A 17,170-nucleotide genomic window follows, 5' to 3' on the forward strand; every position below is an offset into this window, starting at 1 on the left:
ACAATACGGTACTTTTCACGTAGCCTACTATAACCTCTATTTTCTTTCAACGATATAAACGACCAATGGGAGCTAGATATTTAGAAACCTATTGTGTTTTCTCTGTGTAAAAGGTGTAGATGTATATCTTGCCGTTTTGTAGAAAAATCTCTGCTCAGGAGTGTATGAAGATTTGCGGTAACGGGTGAAGCCTGAATTATGGATCTGCGTCAGATCGACGCAGAGCCTACGCCGTAGGGTACGGCGTACCCTTCTAGTGGCACATATTTCTGCCCATATAGTACTGTCTGTTGACGGTTGATGATCCTACGGTTGACGACGGCACACCCGACCGTTGACGTCCAACCAACGTTTGAGGACACGCTGGACTCCAGGTGCAGCTGCAGAACCTGCAGTTCCCACCACGTCCTCCAGGGGTCTGAGGGAACCTAAGTGGGACTTTAACGCCACAGGTAAAAGAAGGGGGCGTGGCTAAATGAGACACACCTGGATCAGGACTGTCCCAAAAGACTCATGTTGGAGACTGAATAATGAAGATCCATCACCAGCTTGTGAATGTCAGTAATCAATCGATCAATCGATGGGACTGGACTCCGGATCAGGATCCGTTCCAGCTGGAACTCTTTTAATGTTTGTCATTGTTGCTCTTCTGATCAGCCTTATTGATCAGGGTGAACATGTTTGTCTGAGGAACCTGCGGGTTTTATTGATCGCTGTGACGGGTATGAAAGAAGGAAAATAAAGATTCCAGTTCAACTCTGACAAGAATCAGTGGTTTGTTGTTGATTAACGTTGATCGGTATTGATCGGATTACCCTGATCAATTCACTGTCGGTGCGTCACCTCATCCTGCCCTTTTATCGCCTTTAAAGGCAATAAACTGCAATAAAAATGAATAAATAACACAAAAATTACAATTAAAAATTAAAAAAATAATGTACATTTAAAAATTTAGAAATTTTTTTTTTACCAAAATTAAAAATGAAAACATTGATTGATATTGGAATATTTTACACAGATTTTACCCAAATCTGGTATATTAAAGCCTCACACGGGGCACCATTTATTAATGCCACAAAGAGGGTTCAGTAATTAGAGAGTTATTAATAATTGTCTGATGATCGTGTCGCACCATCAGATCAGAGTTTGGTGCTTGGAACTGTCAGATTTACTGCTCAGCGTAATTAATGAACAAAACAAAGGACAAAAAATAAAAAGTTTTCAGTGCAGTTAAACTTGTGTCCTGGTCAGGGGCGGGCTGGGGTTGAAATTCAGCCCGGGAGCTTGGTTTGGAGAGGCCTTTTATCCGATCGCACGAAGGGCACAAGTAGAACCGTAATTTAATTTAAACACAAATACTTTATTTTCAACCAACAAAACTACTGTGTGTGTGTGTGTGTGTGTGTGTGTGTGTGTGTGTGTGTGTGTGTGTTGTACAATATACTGTACAAACTGCTGCTCCTCCTTTCTCTCTCTCCCTCCCTCCCTCTTCTCCTCCTCTTCTTCCTCCTCTCCCTGTTTAATCCTCCTTTTTCTACTCCTCTTCCTTCTCCTCCCCCTCTTCTTTCTCCTCCTCCTCCTCTTCTTTCTCCTCTCCCTTTTTAATCCTCCTCTTTCTCCTCCCCCTCTTCTTTCTCCTCCTCTTCATCTTCTTTCTCCTCTCCCTGTTAAATCCTCCTCTTTCTCCCCATCCTCTTCTTTCTCCTCTCCCTGTTTAATCCTCCTCTTTCTCCTACTCCTCTCCCTGTTTAATCCTCCTTTTTCTACTCCTCTTCCTTCTCCTCCCCCTCTTCTTTCTCCTCCTCCTCCTCTTCTTTCTCCTCTCCCTTTTTAATCCTCCTCTTTCTCCTCCCCCTCTTCTTTCTCCTCCTCTTCATCTTCTTTCTCCTCTCCCTGTTAAATCATCCTCTTTCTCCCCCTCCTCTTCTTTCTCCCCCTCCTCTTCTTTCTCCTCCTCCTCCTCTTCTTTCTCCTCTCCCTGTTTAATCCTCCTTTTTCTCCTCCTCCTCTCTCTGTGTAATCCTCCTTTTTCTACTCCTCCTCCTCCTCTTCTTTCTCCTCTCCCTGTTTAATCCTCCTCTTTCTCCTCCCCCTCTTCTTTCTCCTCCTCTTCATCTTCTTTCTCCTCTCCCTGTTTAATCCTCCTCTTTCTCCCCATCCTCTTCTTTCTCCTCCTCTTCATCTTCTTTCTCCTCCCTGTTTAATCCTCCTCTTCTTCCTCCTCCTCTTCATCTTCTTCCTCAATGTATTCCTATTCCTCGTCCTTCTTCCTCCTCCTGCTCATTCTCTTCCTCCTCTCCTTATTATCTAAACAGTGTGAGTACCTTTTCTGACCTGTTTAGATGTTAACATTCTGCTCTAATTTTCTCTCTTGAGAATTTATCAACACTGATTTTTTTTTATTCAGTTGTATGCCCATCACTGTTTCTATTACTCTTATCCTCTGTTAATATTGTTATTCATCTAAACTCTCAGATGCTCTCATGCTTTTGTCATCTCAACCTGCCCATCAAAAGGAAACTGTCCTAACTTACTTTCTCAGCAAGCGTCTGAGCAATGCACTGCTCTCTGCAACTCTGTCTATGACTGTATCATTGTCCAAAGTCCTCAGGGTCTCTTTCTCTGTTGACATTAGCATAAATCCCTCAAGATGCTCCTGTGTCAGTGTGCTCCTGGGTCTATTCTTTACAAACTTAAGAGTTGAGAAAGTTCTCTCACAGGCCACTTGACTGAAAGACAGGGTCAGTAGGAACTTATAGCCACACACACACACACACACACACACACACACTAATGCAGAAACATAACAGGAAATATAGCCGTATTATATTAGGCTATATATATATTTATAATTTTAAATTATATCTTTAAAACAGAATGTTATTTATTTATTATTGCAATGAATTTTAGTGTTTTATGGTCAGTTGGTAGCCTATGGATTTTATTTTTAATTGACAAAGCAAATTAATGATTTATTTATTGTGTAACTTTACTGATAGCTCTGTCTGTGTCCTGAAACACAAACACTATATTGTCTTGGTCTGGGATGATGGCGCGGTGTAGACGGTGCTTGTTAACCTGCTGTGGCCGTGCTGCTCGGACCCGTGTCGTCGTCACCGGCCTGGCCGACCTTGGTCCCACCACGACGGAACATGTCAGTTAATTTCGCGCATTTTGCTGCGTCTTCTATCAACTTTCTTTTCTTTTTCATCCTCACTTTCTCTGCTCCACCCATCTCTTTTTCTGGCTTCTTTCTTTTCATCATCGCGATCCTGCCCCTCTTCCTTCCTTCCTTTTCTGTTTTTTTAACAGGAAAACAGCAAGTATGTTGTGCACCATGGAAGAGTGCCGCACGTTGTTAAACAGACTGTGAGTTCAATTCCCGCCAGAGTTCTTCTTCCAGTTGTCTTTAAGTAGATCAAAATCCACTTTTAGAGTTCAACGCTAAAAATGAAAAGATAAATGCACTAAGAGAGATGTCTTCCCCCAAGGATACTGGTGGTGTGGAGGGTTTGCTCAGGGCTTTAAGGTGCCAATGAAAGGGTGGTGCATGCTGGTTCAAACCCTACCCATCCTCACAATCTGATTAGGTAGAGGCATCAGACCTTATACCTGGACCACTTTTAAAATGACGTCCTTCTACTGACGATTGAAAACTGGCCAGGAAGCCTGTGAAAGAGGCGAGAATGTGGGTCCTCATGGTAAAGAGCTGTACACTGTTAAAGAGACTGAGAGTTCAATTCCTGCCAGAGGTCTTCAGCCAGTTGACTTTAAGTAGCACAAATCCACTTTTAGAGTTCAACGCTCAAACTGAAAAGATAAATGCACTAAGAGAGATGTCTTCCCCCAAGGATACTGGTGGTGTGGAGGGTTTGCTCAGGGCTTTAAGGTGCCAATGAAAGGCTGGTGCATGCTGGTTCAAACCCTCCTCAGTATCTGGAGAGGTAGAGGTATCAGACCTTATACCTGGACCACTTTTAAAATGACGTCCTTCTACTGACGATTGAAAACTGGTCAGGAAGCCTGTGAAAGAGGCGAGAATGTGGCGCCTCATGGTAAAGAGCTGTACATTGTTAAAGAGACTGAGAGTTCAATTCCTGCCAGAGATCTTCAGCCAGTTGACTTTAAGTAACACAAATCCACTTTTAGAGTTCAACGCTCAAACTGAAAAGTTAAATGCGCTAAGAGAGATGTCTTCTGTCTGAGTGTAGTTGGTGGTGTGGAGGGTTTGCTCAGGGCTTTAAGGTGCCAATGAAATGGTGGTGCATGCTGGTTCAAACCCTCCTCAGTATCTGGAGAGGTAGAGGCATCAGACCTTATACCTGGACCACTTTTAAAATGACGTCCTTCTATTAATGATTGAAAACTGGCCAGGAAGCCTGGGAAAGAGGCAATATTGTGGCGCCTCATGGTAAAAAGCTGTACATTGTTAAAGAGACTCAGAGTTCAATTCCCACCAGAGGTCTTCAGCCCGTTGACTTTAAGTAGCACAAATCCACTTTTAGAGTTCAACACTCAAAATGAAAAGATAAATGCACTGTGAGAGATGTCTTCCCCCAAGGATACTGGTGGTGTGGAGGGTTTGCTCAGGGCTATAAGGCGCCAATGAAAGGTTGGTGCATGCTGGTTCAAACCCTCCCCATCCGCAGTATCTGGAGAGGTAGAGGCATCAGACCTTATACCTGGACCACTTTTAAAATGACGTCCTTCTACTGACGATTGAAAACTGGCCAGGAAGCCTGGGAAAGAGGCAATAATGTGGCGCCTCATGGTAAAACGCTGTACATTGTTAAAGAGACTGAGAGTTCAATTCCCGCCAGACTTCTTTAAGTAGAACTAAATCCAATTTTAGAGTTCAACACTCAAACTGAAAAGATAAATGCACTAAGAGAGATGTCTTCCCCCAAGGATACTGGTGGTGTGGAGGGTTTGCTCAGGGCTATAAGGCGCCAATGAAAAGGTGGTGCATGCTGGTTCAAACCCTCCCCATCCTCAGTATCTGGAGGGGTGGAGGGATCAGGGAGGATGAGGAGGTTAGGGGGGGGGGGGTCAGGTAGGATGAGGAGGTTAGGGGGGGTCAGGTAGGAGGATGAGGAGGTTAGGGGGGGTCAGGTAGGATCAGAGGGCTAGGGTGGTCAGGTAGGAAGAGGAGGTTAGAGGGGTTGGCTAGGGTGAGTTTACTCCCCGACCGGTTTACTCCCTGAAACACTGACCCTAGAGGAGGTTCTGAATGAAAAAACGCAGTGAGTACGAGGAGGGGTCAGGTAGGATGAGGACTAGAGGAGAAAGGCAAGGGGGATCAGGGTGTAAGAGGTGGTCTAGGGACATGAGGAAAGACAGCTTGGGGGGGGGGTCAGGAAGGTTGAGGTAGGAGCGCCCAGGGGATCAGGTAAGAAAGTAATTACCCTTTTCAAAGCTTTGATTTGTAAAAGGCCCTATCACCTGATCCACCATTTCCTCTTACCTGATCCTCCGAGCACTCCTACGAGCACTCCTACCTAGCCTGCCTCCGTCCCCCCCCCTTACACCTCATCCTTCCGGCCCCCCTTCTCCTACCTGACCCCCCTTGCCCTTCTCCTACCTGACCCCCCTTCTCCTACCTAATGACCCAAGCCCTTCTCCTACCTAACCCCCCTTGCCCTTCTCCTACCTGACCCCCCTTCTCCTACCTAACCCCCCTTGCCCTTCTCCTACCTAACGCCCCTTGCCCTTCTCCTACCTAACGCCCCTTGTCCTTCTCCTACCTAATGACCCAAGCCCTTCTCCTACCTAACCCCCCTTGCCCTTCTCCTACCTGACCCCCCTTGCCCTTCTCCTACCTGACCCCCCTTCTCCTACCTGACCCCCCTTCTCCTACCTAACGCCCCTTTTCCTTCTCCTACCTAACGCCCCTTGTCCTTCTCCTACCTGAACCCCCTTCTCCTACCTAACGCCCCTTGTCCTTCTCCTACCTAACCCCCCTTGCCCTTCTCCTACCTGAACCCCCTTCTCCTACCTAATGACCCAAGCCCTTCTCCTACCTAACCCCCCTTGCCCTTCTCCTACCTGACCCCCCTTCTCCTACCTGAGCCCCCTTCTCCTACCTAACCCCCCAAGCCCTTCTCCTACCTGACCCCCCCCTAACCTCCTCATCCTTCCTGATCACTCTACCCCTCCAGATACTGAGGATGGGGAGGGTTTGAACCAGCATGCACCACCATTTAGTTGGCGCCTTAAAGCCCTGAGCAAACCCTCCACACCACCAGTATCCTTGGGGGAAAACATCTCTCTTAGTGCATTTATCTTTTCAATTTGTGTGTTGAACTCTAAAAGTGGAATTGTGCTACTTAAAGTCAACGAGCTGAAGAACTCTGGCGGGAATTGAACTCTCAGTCTCTGTAACAATGTACAGCTCTTTACCATGAGGCGCCACAATCTTGCCTCTTTCCCAGGCTTCCTGGCCAGTTTTCAATGGTCAGTAGAAGGACGTCATTTTAAAAGTGGCCCAGGTATAAGGTCTGATGCCTCTACCCCTCCAGATACTGGGGATGGGGAGGGTTTGAACCAGCATGCACCACCCTTTCATTGGCACCTTAAAGCCCTGAGCAAACCCTCCACACCACCAGTATCCTTGGGGGAAGACATCTCTCTTAGTGCATTTATCTTTTCATTTTGAGTGTTGAACTCTAAAAGTGGATTTGTGCTACTTAAAGTCAACGGGCTGAAGACCTCTGGCGGGAATTGAACTCTCAGTCTCTTTAACAATGTACAGCTTTTTACCATGAGGCGCCACAATCTTGCCTCTTTCCAAGGCTTCCTGGCCAGTTTTCAGTCCTCAGTTGAAGGACATCATTTAAAAAAGGGTCCAATTATAAGGTCTGATTTCTCCAGATACAGAGGAGGGTTTGAACCAGCATGCACCACCTTTTCATTGGCGCCTTAAAGCCCTGAGCAAACCCTCCACACAACCAGTATCCTTGGGGGAAGACATCTCTCTTAGTGCATTTATCTTTTCAGTTTGTGTGTTGAACTCTAAAAGTGGATTTTGTGCTACTTAAAGACAATGGGATGAAGACCTCTGGCGGGAATTGAACTCTCAGTCTCTTTAACAATGTACAGCTCTTTACCATGAGGCGCCACATTCTTGCCTGTTTCCCAGGCTTCCTGGCCAGTTTTCAATCGTCAGTAGAAGGACACCATTTTAAAAGTGGTCCAGGTATAAGGTCTGATGCCTCTACCTCTCCAGATTGTGAGGATGGGGAGGGTTTGAACCAGCATGCACCACCCTTTCATTGGCACCTTAGAGCCCTGAGCAAACACTCCACACCACCAGTATCCTTGGGGGAAGACATCTCTCTTAGTGCATTTATCTTTTCAGTTTGTGTGTTGAACTCTAAAAGTGGATTTAGTTCTACTTAAATTCAATGGGCTGAAGACCTCAGTCTGTTTAACAACGTGCGGCACTCTTCCATGGTGCACAACCAGAGGTGTCAAGTAACGAAGTACAAATACTTTGTTACCTTACTTAAGTAGAAATTTTGGTTATCTATACTTCACTGGAGTCATTATTTTTCAGACGACTTTTTACTTTTACTCCTTACATTTTCATGCAATTATCTGTACTTTTTACTCCTTACATTTTAAAAAGAGCCTTGTTACTCTAAAGCTAAACTCCCACGGCTTGGTGGATGTGTGGAGGAGGATGCACGCAGATTGCAGGCAGTACACCTGGTACTACTATCCAGTTAAATTGCTCCATCCGGATAGAGTGAATTTGGTTGTGGTTGTTTCAGATGTTCTTGTCCAGTTTTGTTCTTACATCCGTTCCCTCAGATTCCTGCAACTAAACTTGGATGTACATTCCAATAAAGGTTAGGATAAATGATAACATGCATTAGATTATGTGCTACTTAAAGTCAACGGGCTGAAGACCTCTGGCGGGACTTGAACTCACAGTGTCTTTAACAATGTGCAGCTCTTTACCATGATGCGCCACATACAGTACTCACCTCTTTCACAGGCTTCCTGGCCAGTTTTCAATCCTCAGTAGGACATTATTTTAAAAGTGGCTCAGGTATAGGGTTTGCTCCAATAACCTCTGCATTTGAAACCCTCTTTGTTCCAAGATGAGCTACACCAGGACGCCCGCCCTCCAAATCTACATTTAGATACTCTAGGAACTACGAGTAAACCTGCACTCTGAGAGCAGAGAGCTCTGCCAGGAACATAAGGCTCTATCAGGTCTTGTAAATAATGCGGAGCTGAGCCGTTTTGGGCTTTATATGCAAGTAATAAAATATTTAATTGGATTCTTAATTTTACAGGTAGCAAGGCCCAAAACCCGGCCTTCACCTGGTCAGAGCCTGACTGTTCACATAATCACACATGAATTCATAATCACATGGGCGGTTCCCCAACACCCCTAATGAAAAGAAAAGGTCCAGACGTTTCATTTTACGGCTTTATTGTTTAGACGGAAGCTGTTTCAGGTCTTTCTCTGCTGAACTCAACTGTCATTTAAACCAGGTTAAAGACGAATAAAGACAAATCCATCCCAAACAAATCCATCTCAACATCTCGGGAACATCTCAGGAGCATTTTAGGAACATGTTCAAGGACGTTTCAGGAAGGTTTCAGGAACATAGCTGGTACATTTCAAGAACATTTTCAGGAACATTTCCGAGGATGTTTCAGGAACATAGCAGGAACATTTCCAGGGATCTTTCAATAAGTTTCAGGAACATTTTCAAGGATGTTTCAAGAAAGTTTCAGGAACATCTCAGGAACATTTTAGGAACATTTTCAGGAAGATTTTCAGGGATTTTTCAATAAGTTACAGGAACATTTCCAGGCATGTTTTCAGGGATGTTTCAGTAACTTTACAGGAACATTTACAGGAACATTTCGGGCATGTTTTCGGGCATGTTTTCAGGGATGTTTTCAGGAACATTTTCAGGAACATTTTAGGAACATTTCCAGGAACATTTTCAGGCATGTTTTCAGGGATGTTTTCAGGGACGTTTCAGTAACTTTCCAGAGAAAGTTCCAGTTCCAGGAACTCTGGATTCCAGAAGTTTCCTGTGACTGAACTTCCTCCTCCTGCTGAGACTAGAGTTTAGATCTTCACAGATTAAGGTTTAATACTGAGTCATGTGACATGAAGGAACAACCTGAGCTTTTAATGTGTCAATCAGATGATCACATGACTGATGATGTCATCGACAGGTGAGTGTAAGTTTGATCAATAAGGTGATTAGAGAAGCTGCTGGTGTTACAGGAAACAGGAAGTGGTTCAGTGGAAGCACCACCACATGACCACCGTGGACGCCAGCAGACCAATCACAGAGCTCGCTGCAGACGAGGGGGCGGAGTTACACAAGTCACTGTTGCAGCACTTGAAGGTGAAGCTGGAGACCTGGAAGTATTGATCAGGAATCAATCAGTGATCAGGAATCAATCAGGGATCAGTCAGGGATCAATCAGTGATCAGTCAGGGATCAGGAATCAATCAGTGATCGGTCAGGGATCAGAGGAGAAATCAATCAGGGATCAATCAGGGATCAATCAGGGATCAGGGGAGAAATCAATCAGTGATCAGCCATAAACCGTCATCAATGTAGCCTGAGCTAGATGACGATGGCGACACCGCGGCTCTTACCACTCCAACAACACACATAAGATAAGATAAACCTTTAATAGTCCCAAAGAGGGGAAATTTGCACATTCGACGCACTGCGTCATTCGGCGCGCGGCACATTTTGAAAAAAAATATAAGCACCTTATATCAGAATCAGAATCAGAATCATCTTTATTGGCCAGGTTCGAACATTGTCCAACAAGGAATTTGACTCTGGTAATTTTGCTCTCTATGGTATTAAAGGTAAACAATAAACAAATGTATATAATAATAATAATAATAATAATAATAATAATAATAATAATAATAATAATAATAATAATAATAATAATAATAATAATAATAATATAGGCCAGTGGTTCTTAACCTGGGTTCGATCGAACCCTAGGGGTTCGGTGAGTCGGTCTCAGGGGTTTGGTTGAGCCTCCGCTGCAGCGGTCCACCCCTCAGCCTAGTCTGCAGTTACCTGAACTGATCACGTTAAACACGTATCTGATGGTTGAGGAGCTGTACGGTCCCAACAATTTTATTTGCTACATTGATCCAACGAAAAATAATTAAAACTGGTGCTTATTAATCACAAAACACAGGTTAAACATCATGACCAAATCCTCTCCGGCCCGGTGTGTCAGTATCAGCGCAGAGACTGCAGCTTCGCCTGAATTATGGTTCCGCGTTAAATCAACGGCGTAACCGACGCGTAGGGTCACGGTGCGGTGTGCGTCGCTGCGTACCCTACGCCGTAGGTTCTGCGTTGGTGGGACGCGGAACCATAAATCAGCCACCGGGAGCAAGAGCTCTGGTTGATCTTGATCCAGGACCAAACTTGTTAAGCATCAAACTCACTCTTATCTACGCGGAAATAACGCTAAAATATAAAGAAGGCTTCCCAAAGTGTGATCTATGGTGAAATAGGAAACTGAAGATGTGTAGGCTGTTCCCAATGTTCCCTCCAGTTCTGCAGCGCAGCTTTAGCCCCGCCCCCTGCAGCTTTAGCCCCGCCCCCTGCAGCTTTAGCCCCGCCCCCTGCAGGCGTCAACAGTACATGCCGCTTTCAGTGTGAATGCACCAAGCGGCGAGATGCTGGCGTCGGGACGCCCGTGACGCTTTCAGTGTGAACGCAGGGTTAGTGGGCACCAGTAAAAATAACTTTTATTTTTTACTAAAGAAGGGTTCGGTGAATGAGCATATGAAACTGGTGGGGTTCCAACAAGGTTAAGAACCACTGATATAGGTGCATATATAAATAAATGCACCTAATGGTCATGAAAATACGGTATATGTTTGGTCCCTCAGATCTATCTGGTAAAGGGTAGAAACGTCATGAACTATGATGGTGCTAAAGCTTCAGGTGTTAGCATGAGCTACAGTTAGCATGAGCTACAGTAGCTGTTACCTGAGGAAACATCTGGGCCACTCGGCTTCGCTCGCAGTCCGAATACTTGAGACACTGACGGTACGTCATCCCCCCTGGAAACACAGGTTAGCATCAGAGGTTAGCATCAGGACCCGGTTATGGACCAGGTCTGGACCAGGACCAGGTCTAGGTCTGAACCAGGTCTGGGTCTGTTCCAGATGATACCAGAGGTTAGCATGTTCCAGATGTTACCTCTCTCGCTGAGCGTCAGGCAGGCGTCGTCGTAGCTGCAGTCGCGCTGTTTGCTGCAGCTGGATGTGTAATCCTTACAGCTGTAGCAGCGGATCGCTGATCCTGGAACAACCACAAACCACAAACAGCTGTAAAACATCTGGACCTGACGGGTTAGCGTTAGGGCTAGCTTATACGAGCAACACCTGGAACTGACAGGTTATCTACAACCACCAGCTGGATGTGTAATCCTTAGAGATATAGCAGCGGATGGATGAACTATCAACATCTGGAACTAACTAGGGTTAGGGCTAGCTTAGACGAGCAACATCTGGACCTGACAATTATCTATAATCAAAAACAACTTCCAGACAGGTTCCAGTTTGTTCATGTACATGAGGTTTCTTCAGAACAGTCAAGGGTCTGTTATGGTGTTCCGCAGGGTTCAGTGCTAGGGTCTGTTATGGTGTTCCGCAGGGTTCAGTTCTAGGGTCTGTTATGGTGTTCCGCAGGGTTCAGTTCAAGGGTCTGTTATGGTGTTCCGCAGGGTTCAGTGCTAGGGTCTATGGTGTTCCGCTGGGTTAAGTTCTAGGGTCTGTTATGGTGTTCCGCAGGGTTCAGTTCTAGGGCCTATGGCAGGGGTGTCAAACTCTTTTCACATCGGGGGCCACATTCGGCCTCGGTAGATGTCAAGGGTGCCGGACCATTAAAATTATACCATACATGCTATATTATAGCATGTATGGAAGTCGCACTCAAAATATCATGTCTTTCCTTTGTTTTGGTGTAAAAAAGTGCAAGAACATTAGGAAAATTGTGCAATTTACTTTTATCATTCACGTATATGCATTGTAACTGATCCCGCTGATTGTGCAAAAGGCACAAAACTTTAACAATTAATTGGTATTGAAAAATATAGTAATGCACTTTAAGATTAAATGAGATTTATAAAGAAGCAGATGGCGCATTGATACCGCTGTTGTCTTCTACTCTGATCAAAACAGTGCGCCCCCTAGCGGATAATACAGGAATTGCATCTTATTAAAATTTTGAATTCCATGTCTTTTATGCATTTTTTCACTTTTAAATTATCCCGCGGGCCTGATCGAACCTCCTTGGGGGCCGGTTCTGGCCCGCGGGCCGTATGTTTGACACCCCTGGTCTATGGTGTTCCGCAGGGTTCAGTGCTAGGGCCAATCTTGTTCAGTTTATACATGCAGCCGTTGGGAAGTATAATCCAGAATCACGGCATACACTTTCATTGCTATGCTGATGATACGCAGCTCTACTTGTCTATGAAGCCGGATGAAACAGAACCGTTAGTTAAACTTCAGGCATGTCTTAGGGACATCAAGGATATTATCATCTAAGGAAGGGATTAGATGAAGCTGTGATGGCTTCCAGTCCAACTGTGAGGAACCTTGGAGGTGTTTAGATCAGGATTTGTGGTTTAATCAGCAGATTAATCAGGTTTTTCCATCTCTGTAACATCAGAGATCAGGAACTTCCTCCCAGACTGAAGCTGAAACTCTGATTCAGGCGTTTGTATCTTCTAGACCACATTACTGTTTTGTTTTATTAGCAGGAAGTAATTCATGAATATCCTCCAGCTGATCCAACATGCAGCAGCTGAATGCTAACAGGAACTAGCAAGTCAGACCAGCGTTAGCGTTAGCCTCCCTCCGTTTCTCCCCGTAAAAATCAGAATCCAATTCAAAATGTTATAGCTCCTGGTCTCTCCAAGACCTGATAGTGCCTTATGTTCCTGGCAGAGCTCTCCGCTCTCAGAGTGCAGGTTTACTCGTAGTTCCTAGAGTATCTAAATGTAGATTTGGAGGGCGGGCGTTCTGCTATCAGGCACCATTACTATGGAACCAACTTCCAATCTGGGTTAAGGAGGCTGACACCACCTCCACCTTTAAAACTAAACTTAAAACCTTTCTGTTTAGTAAAGCCTATAGTTAGTGTTTAGTAAACCTCTAGCTGGTGTTGGTAAATCTCTAGGTAGTGGAAACTCTAGTCCCAAAATGTTGAAAGAGCAGTATTGGACCAAAAACACAAAAAACAAATGTGTCTGGAGTCACAAAAAATGAAAAGTCTTGTATTAGAATGAGGGCAAATGGCGAAAGGTGAAATGTCGAGAAAAAAGTTGAAATTTCGTGAAAAAGTCGAAATGATGAGAAAAAGTCGAGAAAAAAATCAAAATGTTGAGAAAAAAGTCGAAATTTCGAGAAAAAAGTCGAAATGTCGAGAAAAAAGTAAAATTTCGAGAAAAAAGTCAAAATGTCGAAAAAAAATCTAAATGTCGGGAAAAAAGTCAAAATGTTGAGAAAAAGTCGAAATGTTGAGAAAAAAGTCGAAATGTCGAGAAAAAAGTCGAAATGTTGAGAAAAAAGTCGAAATGTCGAGAAAAAAGTCGAAATGTTGAGAAAAAGTCGAAATGTCGAGAAAAAAGTCAAAATTTCTAGAAAAAAGTCGAAATGTTGAGAAAAAGTCGAAGTGTCGAGAAAAAAGTCAAAATGTCAAGATTAAAAAGGAAAGGAAAAAGAAAGAAAAAAAGAGAAAAAAGGAAAAAAGAAGAACAAAAGAAGAAACAAAAGAAAAAAGAAGAAAATAAAGAGAACAGAAAGAGAAAAAAAGAAGAAATAAAGGAAAAAAAAGGTCCAACATGTTTGAAAAAGCTCCAGGAGCCACTAGGGCGGCGCTAGAGGGCCGCGGGTTGCCGAGCCCTGGTCTAGTGGGACACGGGGGACACGGGGGGACACGGGGGGGACACCAACACGATCCACTGAGCGGTGCCATCACCTGTTCTTTTCTTTCCTTTCTTCACATCAACACTCAGTTATTAATTCTAAGTATTTCATCTCCATCATTTTCCTCCGTTGTTCCTGTAGTTTGTTGTGATGGTTTATTATCCGTTATTCACAGACGACCACGACAAACTTCTCCAGTAAACATCATTTCATATCATTTCAGGAATAAAGTCGAAATTTAGAGAATAATGTTGAACTTGATTATGACTTTTTTCTCGAAATTGTACTTCAACATTAATCTCGACATTTCGACTTTTTTCTCGAAGTCCATAATGAAAAAGAAATCTATAACAAAATTATATCACCATACTATAATATATAACAATATAATAATACTATAGTTTAACATCCCAAAATATAATACACTATAAAACAATATATCATGATAATGCCAAGAATAATTATTAGAATTAGAATTGGTAATATATATTATTGCAATGAGGTTAGACGGATAGTTGACACACACACACACACACACACACACACACACACACACACACACACACACACACACACACACACACACACACACACACACACACACACACACACACACACACACACACACACACACAAGAACCTACCCAGTCCAATCAGAGCAGAGCCCAGCAGAAGGCAGAATCCCAGGGATCGATTCATCTTAACCTCAGTTTAACCTCAGTTTAACCTCAGTTTGACCTCAGTTTGACCTCAGTTTAACGTCAGCTACACACTCTCTGGAAGACACAGAGCATCAGGTGAGTGTGTGAGTGTGTGTGTACAGGTGTGTGTATATAAGTGTGTATAAGTGTGTAGGTGTATATGTGTGTGTATGTGTGTATAAACTTACCCAGTAGCAGCAGCTCTGTTATTGATGGAGATGAAGAGCAGAATCTCAGACTCAGACTGACAGCTGCCTCCAGCTCTCAGGCCACGCCCACAGATAGCAGACCACGCCCCCTGTATACATGCCACGCCCCTGGCAGGAGCAGCCTGGCTACAAACATCTGCATTGTTTACTGACGTCATCTTCATGACAAGTTTTAAAGGGGAACATCTGGATCCAGTCCAAATGTCGAGAAATATCAAAAAGTCCAAATGTCCAGAAAAAAGTCAAAATGTCGAGATTAATGTTGAAGTACAATTTCGAGCAATGTTGAGAAAAAAGGCAAAATTTTGACTTTATTTTTGAAATTGTATTTCAATATTAATCTCAACATTTCAACTGTTTTCTCGAAGTGCACAATAAAAAGAATATACAGTATATATATATATAGGCCATATACATTGTGACAAAAGTGTGAGTGTGTCGACTCCACTGTAGCATTGATGGGTGATGGATAAAGCTGGTTAGAGGCCCAAATCACTGACGTAGAATTGTCAAATTGGTTTAATTCACTGTACAAAGTTACAGATTACTTTGTAATCCTGTATTTGACCCGGTCTTTGTATGTTTTGACCGTAAAGAAATGTAATTATTACCATTGTAAGAATGAGATGAACCTGCTGGATCTACTGCCCTTACTGACTAACAACTGCTGCTTTTATTATTTTACCTCTTTTATTATCATTCTAGTTCATTGTATTTGTTATTTACTGTTTAATTGTTTCCTTCTGCCTTTAATGTTGATGTAAAGGACTTTGAATTACCTTGTGTTGAATTGTGCTGTACAAATAAACTTGCCTTGATTCACTTCCGTACTTATTGAAGGAGTGAATTGATTTTTTTTTCTTTTTGGCCCTATTTTTGCTTAAATAAAAGCGTAAATGTCCCTGTTCTGTCCTCCTGCTGGTCTATGTTGACCAGCATGAGTCCAGAGAACCGGGACCGAACAGAGAAACAAAGACTCGCCGCCTCGGCAGCTCTGATGATGATGATGATGATGGTGATGCGATGATGGCGTGAGCTGAGATTGTGACAGGATCTTTATTCATCTGGACTGAGATAAACGGCTGAACAAAGCTCCAGTGTTTAAACCTCCAACCACCTAAAGAAACAGCAGCTCCAGTGTGAACAAACAAAAGAGCCGAGCGTCCAACGTTCAGCTCAACAGATCAACAGTTCAACCACAGAGGGACGATTGTTCCTCACGAAACATTCATCACATTCAACCTCCCGCTGCAGGAGAACAATAGATACGACCACGTTCTGATCCGATATGATGTTTCTGGACTGATATGTATGCGGAGTATGTGGAGTAAAACTAGTAAAACTACGGAACAGTATCAATGTGGAGATAAAACAATGCTCAAGTGTGACTACATTGAAGAAAAGATATAAAGAATCCGTCTTTATGAGGTATAAGGACGAAGAACTGCATTAACAATCTATATGGTTGGTGTAGTATGTAGTACACACGCATGTACACACACACACACACACACACACACACACACACACACACACACACACACACACACACACACACACACACACACACACACACACACACACACACACATGTACACACATACATACGCACGCACGCACGCACGCACGCACGCACGCACGCACGCACGCACATACATACATACACACTGGCTCGTTCACCTGCTGCTGCTCTGTAGTTTTTGGGGTTAGTTAATCGCAGTAGTTTAGCTCAGATTGTGATTGGATCTCAGGACTTGGGACGGTTTGGTGTCTGTTCTGTTTTTGTTTCTTTTTGCAGATTTCCAGTGCTTGAAGTGAGGCCTCCATGTGTTCTCGCAGTGGATATCACCCCCCACCCCTTTACCCAAAAAAGTAACAATGCCTTAGGTTCTTTCCAGCATGGTATTAACCATTAATATGTGTGCAGACAAGGTAAAAAAAATATCTATTTGCCCTCTAGTGGACACTTAAGTTACTGCATTTAAATGCATTTATTTTTCCCTCAAGTGGACACATAAATTACTGCATTAAAATTACTTATTTTCGTCTACTAGTGGAAACATAAATTACTGGATTTAAATGAGTTTATTTGCCCTGTAGTGGAAATATAAATTATTGCATTGAAATGCATTTACTAGTACTGTCATGGACGCATCAATTACTGCATTAAAAATACTTATTTGCCCTCTAGTAGACACATAAATTATTGCATTTAAATAGATAGCGAGCGCAGTGTGATCCTTTATTTTCCAGGTATGTTTTAAATTAGTTTAACGGTGGAACTGGTACTCAATCATTTCTTA

At 43.5% G+C, this 17,170-nt stretch overlaps 1 protein-coding gene across 1 annotated transcript; it reads right to left on the reverse strand.

The window, feature by feature from the left end:
* Positions 1–8,970: 8,970 nt before the first annotated feature.
* LOC133425005 (CD59 glycoprotein-like) lies at positions 8,971–14,738 on the reverse strand. The gene is made up of 5 exons (XM_061715642.1): positions 14,696–14,738; positions 14,602–14,662; positions 11,226–11,327; positions 11,013–11,086; positions 8,971–9,394 (listed from the first exon to the last, which is right to left on the reverse strand). Exons 2-5 carry the CDS (start codon positions 14,654–14,656, stop codon positions 9,272–9,274), a joined length of 354 nt encoding a protein of 117 aa, XP_061571626.1. The 5' UTR covers positions 14,657–14,662; positions 14,696–14,738; the 3' UTR covers positions 8,971–9,271.
* Positions 14,739–17,170: the final 2,432 nt, after the last annotated feature.

This window comes from Cololabis saira, chromosome 24 (genome assembly GCF_033807715.1).
Source record: "Cololabis saira isolate AMF1-May2022 chromosome 24, fColSai1.1, whole genome shotgun sequence".
NCBI classification, from domain to species: domain Eukaryota; kingdom Metazoa; phylum Chordata; class Actinopteri; order Beloniformes; family Belonidae; genus Cololabis; species Cololabis saira.

Excerpts from the sequence above, each read along its gene's own strand:
- LOC133425005 (XM_061715642.1), bottom strand. The coding sequence starts at position 14,656 with ATGAATCGATCCCTGGGATTCTGCCTTCTGCTGGGCTCTGCTCTGATT. Across the intron at positions 11,328-14,601 it reads CTCTGCTCTGATTGGACTGG|GATCAGCGATCCGCTGCTAC; the intron begins GTAGGTTCTTGT and ends TGGTTGTTCCAG. Across the intron at positions 11,087-11,225 it reads CCTGACGCTCAGCGAGAGAG|GGGGGATGACGTACCGTCAG; the intron begins GTAACATCTGGA and ends CTGTGTTTCCAG.